At 46.8% G+C, this 10,444-nt stretch overlaps 1 protein-coding gene across 4 annotated transcripts in view; it reads left to right on the top strand.

The window, feature by feature from the left end:
* Positions 1–278: 278 nt before the first annotated feature.
* Positions 279–10,444, top strand: part of ARMC9 (armadillo repeat containing 9) — a 133,318-nt gene continuing 123,152 nt past the window's right edge. For 2 of the 4 annotated variants that reach the window (XM_069466248.1, XM_069466239.1), the window contains exons 1-3: positions 279–346; positions 5,552–5,637; positions 8,557–8,682. In XM_069466248.1, coding sequence (XP_069322349.1) covers positions 5,587–5,637; positions 8,557–8,682 — 177 coding nt within the window. In that variant the 5' untranslated portion in view covers positions 279–346; positions 5,552–5,586. Of the gene's footprint in view, positions 347–5,549; positions 5,638–8,556; positions 8,683–10,444 lie in introns of all 4 variants that reach the window. The other 2 variants (XM_069466258.1, XM_069466230.1) reach the window with 2 other exon arrangements.

The raw sequence follows: 10,444 nt of genomic DNA, 5'->3' as shown, positions 1-10,444 counted from the left end.
TCTGGTTCATCCCCAGAGCCGGGCACAGCGCCTGGCGCAACGTTTCTGGGAATGAATGAATGAATGAATGAATGAATGGGGAGTCGGGGAGAGGAGGACAGAAAACATGACCAAACCACGCAAGACCTGCAGCCTAAGACCCGAACGGTGACCTCCCACTTCCGCCGCCAGGAAGTTTGGGGGGCCGCGGGCCTTTCCTCCCAGGCTGCTCTGCGCAGGCCGCGCCCTGCGCGATTGGCTGTGCCGCCCCACGTGATGTCGGGCTGGCGGCAGCGGTTGCCCGGGTGACGGCTGCAGAGGTGGCGGCCCGGCGGGGTGATCGCCGATGCCCGCGCCTGAGCTGGAGGTAATCCCGTCCCGCGGCCGGGCCGTCCCCGAGCCCACCGTCCCGGGGCGGGGAGGAGCAGCGGTGGGGTCTGAGGGTCGGGGCTCTGCGATCCGTCGCCCCGAGGAAAACCCTGATGCGCCGGCACCGCTGCCGGATGCCTCCACTTCTCGCCTGCGAGGGCCGAGGCGGCTGCCGGACGTCCCAAGGACAGGGCCATCTGCTTCCCGCAAGTAGTCCCTGATCTTTGCTGCAGTGGGCCAGACTTGGAGGGGGTCCTCCAGGTCATCCAGCTGGGTAGTGGCAGCGCTAGCGGGTGATCTGGGCTTTTAGATCACCCCTAATAATCTCCAACAGATATCACCCTTGCCCAGGCACACAGGTTAAATACAGACTTCACCTAATCTAAGGAAAAACAGGATGATTGCTTTGCAAATTCGGCTTCCCTATAAATCCCATAATCCAACCAGCCTGAAGGCCGTGTAAGTCTCCCTTATATAGAAATTCAGAAGTTGCCACTGCCACCCCAAAGCGTGGCTGAAGAAGTTTTCTCTGATTTCTGCCTAAAGTAGAGTAGTGGTTGCCAAACTTGAGTGTGTGTAAAAGCCATGGGGGGGGGGGGGCTTGTTTAAAACGCAGATTTCTGGGCATAGTGCCTGGCATCGTGTTCAGTAAGACCAGGGTGGAGGCAGGAATTTTCTTTTGCACAAGCATCCCAGGCAATTCTGATTCAGGTGGTCCAAGCTTTGGGAAAATACTGTGTAGTGGTTAATATCAGCATGGATTTAAATTCCTACTTTGTCACTTACCAGCTGTGGCTACTGGAAGCGTGTCAACCTTCTTGAGCTTCACTTGCCTCATCTGTAAAAGGAGAATTTAAATTGTATTTATCCCTCAGGGTTACTACGAAGATTAGATGTGAAGCGTTTTGTGCATTGCCTGGCATACAATAAACCCTCAGTAAATATTGTGACATATTGATAACTATTGTGACATACAGGTTTAGAGAAAACTCTAATTTCTAACAATGTCAGAGCAGTAGAATAGCCAACAGTGGCTCATGTTCACTGACAGTTGATCACAGTAGAGTCTTATTCAAACCGGTCATGGAGGACGTCTGTAAGGAAGTGACATTTATTAAGTACAAGGGTTAACCAGGTGAAGAAAGAGGGGGGAAAGTGTTTCAGGCAGAGAGAACAATATGTGCAAAGGCACTGAGTCTGGAAGGAGCTCAAGTTCTCAAAACCAAGGAAATTTTCTTGTTCCAGGGCCTTCTAAAATGCTGCTCCCTCAGTTTGGGCTTCATTTATTCATCAAATGTCTTGAGCACCTGTCTTGCCTACCAGGTATTCTGCTAGGTTCTGGGGATACACAATTTACATACAACTCTCTTTGGAAACAGGGTTGTAAGTATAGCAGCAGCAGTCGGTGTAGGGTACGGAGGTATCCCAGAGGAGAAAGAATTACCGTGATAGGGAGGGAGTCATGGAAGACTTCTTGAAGAAGGTCAAGTCTGGCCTAGGTTAGAGTGGTGAGTTGTGTGTGGTGGGGGGAGACACACATCAAACCTCGGGCTCAGCTTCGGGAAGCAGCATGTCGTATGGATATTGCATAGGGGAATGGCAGGGAGTTCACTGCTGGCAGGGCCGAATGTGGGGAAGCAATGGAAGGGGACAAGGAGAGGGCTGGGGCTGGGGGCAGGTCCAGAGCAAGGCTAGAGAGAGGTGTGTCCTCAACCACCGGCCGCCTTTCTGCTCTCACCTTAAGTATCTGGCAGGCCTGGAGGTGGTGGGTGGGCAGGTGCCCTCCCTGCTCCTCGTTGCTGCTTACAGATCCCCACCCCCTCCTTCCCAACCCGCAGCTTTCTTGCAGTACCTGGCAGGGGCTGTACCTCTTGCCAGCTCACCTCGAGGCAACCACCTCCCAGAGCGAGTCTCTAAGTTTCCCTTGGAGACATCGGCACCTGGCTTGCTATCTGCCTCTCCACCTCTTCTGCTTTGCTTTTGGGGGTTTCAACATCTTGGGCACTCCAGTTTCTTCACCCTCCCTACTTCAGGCATCTCTTTCCTCTGCCCTTATCCACCTACTCCTGTGGTCATGAGCTTTTTATTATTGTGTCATTTCCCAAATCTTGACTTCAGGCATCCCTCCCACGCTGTCCACTCCCTTCCGTCCTGCGAGCTCGCTTCCATGTGCCTCCCCAGCAGGTCTCTGACCCCAGCACTTCTTCGCGGCCCTGCAACCCCCTCCTGTGCCTCCTGCCCCTCCCTAAACCTGGCGTAGCTTCCATGTCCCATCACTGCTCTGCTTGTTTTCTCTTTTTCCTCTCTTCCAGAAAAACCTCCCTGCTGGTTAACCTAACTCAGACAGCTGACAGTGGCTACAGAAAAACCGCAAAACTGCAGACTGGTTCCATTTTAGATTCAAGTCCAGGGATCTTAAATGGACTCTAATACTAGAAACCCTGCCATGTGGCCGTAGCAATTTGGTTCCCAACTTGCCTTCAGACTGTCACCATGCTGCTTCTGGCAGCTGATGACCTTGTTTCTTGTTTCACTTCTCATCACTAAATCTGTCTGTTTCTTTGCCCAGTACCCATGTTCTCTGCCATCTGTCTCTAGCTCCTGCTTCTCCCTTAAACTCCAGACTCAGGTGTCCACTGACCCTTCCAGCACCTCCACCAGAATGTCGAACAGGCATCTCAGACCTGCAGCCCAAACAGACCTCTTATTTGACCTCTAAAGTGGTCCGTCCCTCTCCAGGTTTCCCCATCTCAGCAAACAGCGTACTGCTCACCCCGCTGCTCACACCCCAGGCTTCTTCCTTCACATCTTCCCCTCACACATCGGATCCCGCATCCGATCCCTCAGCAAGTCGAGCTGCCTCTGCCTTTTCTGTCTGGACTCGGAGCACTCCTTGTGGCTCCTCTCGCTCCTGCATACCACACTCACAGTGAGCGTGGGCTGTGCGGTGCCTCCTGCTGGCCCCCTGTTTCCGCTGCCCCCTGTCCCCTCCAAACAGCAGACACAGTGCTCGTTAAAAAGTGGACATCGGGTTGTGTCAGTCCCCTCCTCAGTCCTCTCTCTCAGGGCTTCCTTTGCGCTCTGCCTCACATCCAAGCAGCGTACCAGCTCTGCGAGGCCCCGCTCGTTGCCCGCCACCGTCTGCCTCGCTCACCCCTAGTAGCACTGACTAGCAGCTCCCTCTTGGGTCCTGGAAGTGCTCAATCTTTGCTCAAATGTCATGTCCCCAGCGAGGCCTTCGCCAACCACCCTATCTAAGATAACCCCAGGCTCTGTCCCTTCCCTTGTGTTATTTCCTTCATATCTGAAATTATTTCCACTCTTTCAGTGTTTTTGAGCTGGGGATGCCAAGGGAACACATGTCCTCCTAGTGGAATCGACATCCTGGGGTGGGGACAGACTGACAGCGAGCAGGTACATTCAGGAAAGGATGGTTTCTGTTGTTTTTTTGAGACAGAATCTCACTCTGTCACCCAGGCTGGAGTGCAGTAGCCGGATCATTTCTCACCGCAGCCTTGAACTCCTGGGTTCCAGTGATCCTCCTGCCTCAGCCTCCCGAGTAGGTGTGCACCACCACGCCCGGCTAAATTTTTAAAAATATTTTGTAGAGATGTGGTCTCACAATGTTGCCCAGGCTGGTCTTGAACTCCTGGGCTGAAGTGATCCTTCCACCTCGGCCTCTCAAAATGCTGGGATGACAGGACAATGTTGCCCAGGCTGGTCTTGAACTCCTGGGCTGAAGTGATCCTTCCACCTCGGCCTCTCAAAATGTTGGGATGACAGGCGTGAGCCATCACACCTGGCTTGTGAAAGGATACTTCTGTCAAGAAGTGGTTAGTTCTGGTTGAGAATAAGAAAATGGCACAAAGTGATAGGAAGTGACAGGCTGACCTCTTGGAAAGGGTGGTTAGGGCAAATCTCTCCGAGGAGGTGATAGTCAAGTAGAGATCCGAATGAGATGTGGGTATCTGAAGGAAGGTAGTGAGGCAGAGGGAACAGCAAGTGCAAAGTCCTCGAGGCAGACATGTGCTTGGGGTCTGCAGTGTCCACCGGAACAGCCAGGGAGGCCCAAGTCTATAGATCAAATGGGAGAGTGAGGAGGCCAAATTCTGTGTGGCTTCGGGAGTTTGGCCTCATCTGGAGGGCAGTGGAACCACAGGAGGGGCCCAGGCAGGAAGGGAAAAATTACTTGTTAAAAGTATAGACCTTGGATGGAAGTGGAGAGAGAGGAGATAGGAGATCAGGTTGCAGTCCCTTGGGAGAGAGATGAAGCCACAGACAATGACAGTGAGACAGAGAACAAATAGGGGAAAACCACTAGATTTAATCTTCCTGTGTTCAAATAATTCATATCAAATGCACTGGCAGAAAAATGTAAGGTTACAGACGCATACATTCTTAGAATTGGAAGAGACCTCGTAAATTCTTTATTTTATTTTATAGATGAAAAAAGTCTCAGAGTTTTAGTGATTTACCCCAGATCAGGTGCCAGTGAACAGCATAGTTGGTAGTAGTGCCCAGACTCTTTAGTCCTCTGGAGTTAGGGGCAAGCAATCCCAATCTAGGGCAAGAGCCTGGGGCTGGGACATGGGGAAGGGCTGCTGTGGGTACACTTTGGGGGAGAGCTGGCAGGAGACCTCAGCCATCGTATTTCCCAGTGCTGCTGTAACAAATCACCATAAACCTAGTGACTTAAAGCAACATAAATTGATTATCTTACAGTTCTGGAGGTCAGAAGTCTGAAATGGGTCTAACTGGGCTCAAATCGAGGTGTCGACAGGCCTTGATCATTCTGGGAGCTCGAGGGGAGAATCCATTCCTTTGCCTTTTTCTGGCTTCTAGAGGCCACCTACCCTACTTGGATTGTGACCCTTCCTTCACTTTCAAAGCCTGCAGTGGCTGGCGAGTCTCACGTCTTATCACTCTGGCACTGACCCTCCTGCCTCCCTCTTTCCCCTGTGACTGCTTTGGGCCCACCTGGGTAATCCGGATCCCCTCCCTGCCTGAAGGTCAGCTGGCTGGCAACCTCAGTGCCATCTGCAGCCCTAATTCCCCCTTGCCATGGACCCTCTCGTACGTCACAGGTTCCAGGGATTAGGGCCTGGACATCTTTAGGGGCCATTCTTCTCACCACAGCCACCCTTTTGTGATTTCACAGGAGGTTGAAATGAAAGCTTTTGTCTTGTGTTTTTGCCTTGTAGAGATTTTTGCTGTGAGAGTTACCAGTAACGGTTCAATATGGGGGATATTCTGGCTCATGAATCTGAATTACTTGGACTGGTGAAAGAGGTAGGTATGTTATACAAAAACACAGGTCACAAAAAAAGATCTTGAAAACTTGTATTTTGAAATGCAACAAATTCTTTATTGCCTTGTAGTATTATATCATTACATTGGAGCTATTTATTTTCCATTATATCATTTTCCGTGTGTTTATATTTTGTTTTTCTGGCCGGGTGCAGTGGCTCACGCCTGTAATCCTAGCACTCTGAGAGGCCGGGGCAGGAGGATTGTTTGAGCTCAGGATTTCAAGACCAGCCTGAGCAAGAGTGAGACCCCGTCTCTACTAAAAAATAGAAAGAAATTATCTGGACAACTAAAAATGTATAGAAAAAATTAGCCGGGCATAGTGGCGCATGCCTGTAGTCCCAGCTACTCGGGAGGCTGAGGCAGTAGGATCGCTTAAGCTCAGGAGTTTGAGGTTGCTGTGAGCTAGGCTGATGCCATGGCACTCTAGCCCGGGCAACAGAGCGAGACTCTGTCTCAAAAAAAAAAAAAAAAAAGGAATCCATCTATATTTTGTTTTTCTAACTAAACTGAAATCTTAAAGCCACTTTTAAAGGTTCCTTTGAAGAAAATTATAAAAACAGTGCATGCTCATGGTAGAAGATTCAAGATACAGAAGTAGAAAAACGGAACTTCCTGGCTCCGCTCCTGTAGTGGCCACTCTTAATGGTTTAGTGTATTATCTTCCCAGACTTTTTTCTATGAGTAGTAAAAATATATTCACATGCCTATAGTTTGTGTCAGAAAACAGGCTGATGCCACACACAGGGTTCTGTAGCTTGCCCGTTATCTTTCAACAGCTTCCCATGATCCGCCCTAGACATTCGAGTGCTGTCGAGCATCTCACTGAGTGGCTGCATCCTAATTATTTAACTCATTGCTTACTGTGGACATTTAGCTTTCCTGTACTGAAAGTTTTGAAGAGTAGGACCCACACCTCATGCTTTTTGGTGCTAAGGAAATAGTTGCTGCTGCTTTAGTGTGTGATTAAACTGTCCCACAGGCCTGAGAGACATGGCCATAGACGAGGAGCCCACCTTGGAAATGCACCCACTTTAGAATTTGGTGGCATAATGGTGAATAAATTCTTAAAGTTGTCACAACAGCAGGCTGTGGCCTGGGCTGGGGAAAGAGCCACAGTTAGAGCAGGTGGGAACAGAAAGGAATGACCAACACAAACTGAGAAGGAGGGCAGAGGAGTGTGAAGGCCAACGATAGAGTGTGTGTGTCAAGATGGATGGACACCATTAGTGCTGCGCAGGCGGGTCACTGGTGACACTGCCCAGCTCGTAATGACTTGGTCTTCTCCTGTTCGTAGCAACAGGCTTTATTTCCAATTCCCTCTTTCAAGTAACAAATTCCCAGGGACCTACTGGAACCAGAACCATCAGGCCTGCCAATCACTTTTGCCTTTTTCAGACTGCTGTACACATGATTTTCTTTTTCTTTTATTGCTTTTTTTCCTTTTTTATAGAGACAAGGTCTTGGTATGTTGGTCAGGTCGGTCTCAAACTCCTATCCTTGACTGGTCCTCCTGCCTTGGCCTCCCAAAGGCTTCCAGGCCTGAAGCACCGCACTCGGCCTATTTTTCTACTAATAATTTTAATGAATCGTGTAGGTCACATTTTCCTTCTGAAAACAACTTGATTTTCTGAAAATAAACATTTTCTATGATACTGCCCTTCTAGGCTTTTAGGGTGTATATTGATAAGTAAATTATAAGCTGGATCCCAAATTAACTTCTCCCAAAGATGACGGTTCACTGACAGTTCACTGACCCCATTGTAAATTGGTGATAATATCAAGCTGCTACAAATACATCAAAGACAGTTATTTGTTGATGTTAAAACAGAGAAATACATATAAATTTATGGTTTTTATGCTTTATTGAAGTATAATTGACAAAAAATACATGTATTTAAGGTGTAGAATTTGATGTTTTGAATATGTATACATTGTGAATTAGAATACATTATACAATTAGAAATGTTCTCCACAATTGAGCTAATTAATATATTCCATCACCTCACATAGTTTCCTTCCCCCCCTTTTCTACTTTCTTAGCAAATTTCACATATACAGTATGATATAGTTAACTGTAGTCACCGTGCTGTGCATTTGATCTCCAGAACTTACTCATCTTGTGTAACTGAAACTTTGTACCCTTTGACCAACATCTCCCTATTCTCCCCATCCCCCACCCCCGGCAACCACCATTGTATTCTCTGCTTCTACGAGGTTGACTATTTTAGATTCCACATATAAGTGAGATCATGAGGAATTTTTCTGTGTCTGGCTTTTCACTTAGCATATGTCCTCCAGTTCCATCCATGTTGTCACAAATGACAGGGTTTCCTTCTGTTTAGAGGCTGACTAATATCCCATCATAGGTATGTACTACATTTTCTTTTTCCATTCATCTGTCAGACATTTAGGTTGATTCCATATCTTGGCTATTGTGAATAATGCTGCAGTGAACATGGGGTGCAGATATCTGCTTGAAATACTAATTTTATTTTCTTTCTATATATACCTAGAAGTGAGATTGCTGGATCATGGTAGTTCTATATATATATATATATTTTTTAGGAACTTCCATACAGTTTTCCCTAATGACTGTACCAAATTTACATTCCCAGCAACAATCCTTGAGGGTTCCCCTTTTCTTCACATCCCTGCCAACACTTGTTACTTTTCATCTTTTTGATAATAGTCATTCTAACAGGTGTGAGGTGCTATCTCATTGTGGTTTTGATTTGCATTTCCCTGATGATTAGTAATGTTAAGCGCTTTTTCATATATCTGTTGGCCTTTTTTTCTGTCTTTGGAGAAATGTCTATTCAGGTCCTTTGCCCGTTTTTAAATTGTATTATTTAGTTTTTTGTTATTGAGTTGTTTGATTATGTTCTCCTTTTTTTATAGTATTTAGATTTTGCTGAATTTGAAGACACCTTGAAAACATTTTCAAAAGAATGCAAAATAAAAGGAAAACCATTATGTAAAACAGCAGGTGGATCTTTAAGAGATTCTAAATCATTGACAATTCAGGTAACATTTTGTTTATTTGTCATCTCTGTAGATAATCAAGATACTCCCAATTTGTAAAAAAATGCTGCCATTGGGGAATGTGGAATTGTTTCTGAGGACCTACTCAGAGTTACTTTAGACTGCATAAGTATTTATGGATGAATTGGTAATGTCATCTTTAAATCTCTGTACCTTACGTAGGAAATGTGTGGCCACATATTATCTTTCACATACATTTCTTGGGAAGAAGGAAAGAGGAACTCCTGAGGAGTTTAAGGTTATTAATTCTAGACACTGGGGGGATATAACAGTGAACAAACAAAACAAAACAAAATCTCTGCACAGAGCTTGCATTCTAGTTTGGGGGGATTGGAGGGGACAGGGAACAAGAGTGAGAAGACAAGGTAGCGTTTTGTCAAGGGACTGCCTAAGCAGCTCTCTGGGTAGCAGTGAGCACAAGATTATACAGTCCTCAACTCTCGGGGTTAGAAGGGCCCTTAACAGCCCTCATTTCAGCCATTATTCGATGCCTCAGTCCCACGTGTAATAGTCCAGGTAAGTGATCAGTTCCATTTGAATATTTCCAGTGACACGAGAACATACCATTTCTCGAGGTAGCATATTTCACCTTCAGATAATTTTATTATTTTAATAAATTTATTTATTTCTTCAATATAACTACTTCCAAAAATAATTTGAGGCTTGGTTTGTGAGTCGCTTGAGTAGCTGCAGTTCAGACTGCAGCCACTGCCCGTCTTTTCCTAGTCCCTGACTCTCCAGTGACCGGGCATGGTCATCTTTGGGAGGGGTGCTGTCAAAGTGGCCGTGGAGCTCAAGGGGAGCTGTGCCCTCTGCCTGGTCCCCTTTGGGCCTCGGACGCCTGAGCTGCCGCCCCTTCAGACACAGAATCTTCTGTGGGTGCTGCAGCAGCCGGACCTCCCTGGCACCTCCCAAACCTGGAGCGAGATAGTAGAACATCAAAGAATAGAGTCGTTATTAGAGGTGGAAACAGATCCTTAGTCAGAGTGAAGTGTGTTCATCAGGAAATCAGCTTCACTCCCCAGCACCTGGTTTCCCTGGTTCCTCTGGATGAAGAAAGACCACCCACCTTTACCATACCCATTAGAAGAATATGTCAGCATCTCTTCACTGAAGCTAACACTTGTGAGGGATATGGCAAGCCCTCAGTACCAACTAGCAAAACAGAATCTTTTGTGAAGTTCACACATGACCCGATTATGTGATGATATAGGACAAGGCCAACAGGCTCTGTGTCTTGGAGCTTCTTTGTAAATCTGGGACCTCCAGAGACAACCGCTTCACACTTTTTGCAACTGGGTTGCCATTCTATTTCAGTTCCAGCTGCATCTGAGAACACTTAAATATCTCTTTGGGTCTTTTAAAAAATTGTGATAAAAAACAAAATTTACCATTGTAATTATTTTTATGTGTACAGTCCAGTAGTGTTGAGTATATTTACATGTTGTGAAACAGATCTCTAAAACTTCTTCCTCTTGCAAATCTGAAGCTTTATACCCGTTAAACAACTCCCTTTTCCCTCCTCTCCCATCCCTTGGCAGCCACCAGTCTACTTTCTATGAATGTCACTACTTTATTTATTTTTTATTTTTTTATTTTTTGAGACAGAGTCTTGCTCTGTTGCCTGGGCTAGAGTGAGTGCTGTGGCATCAGCCTAGCTCACAGCAACCTCAAACTCCTGGGCTTAAGCGATCCTCCTGCCTCAGCCTCCTGAGTAGCTGGGACTACAGGCATGCGCCACCAT

The sequence above is a fragment of the Eulemur rufifrons genome, chromosome 1 (assembly GCF_041146395.1).
Source record: "Eulemur rufifrons isolate Redbay chromosome 1, OSU_ERuf_1, whole genome shotgun sequence".
Classification (NCBI taxonomy): Eukaryota; Metazoa; Chordata; class Mammalia; order Primates; family Lemuridae; genus Eulemur; species Eulemur rufifrons.
This window is presented reverse-complemented; position numbering and strand designations above follow the sequence as displayed.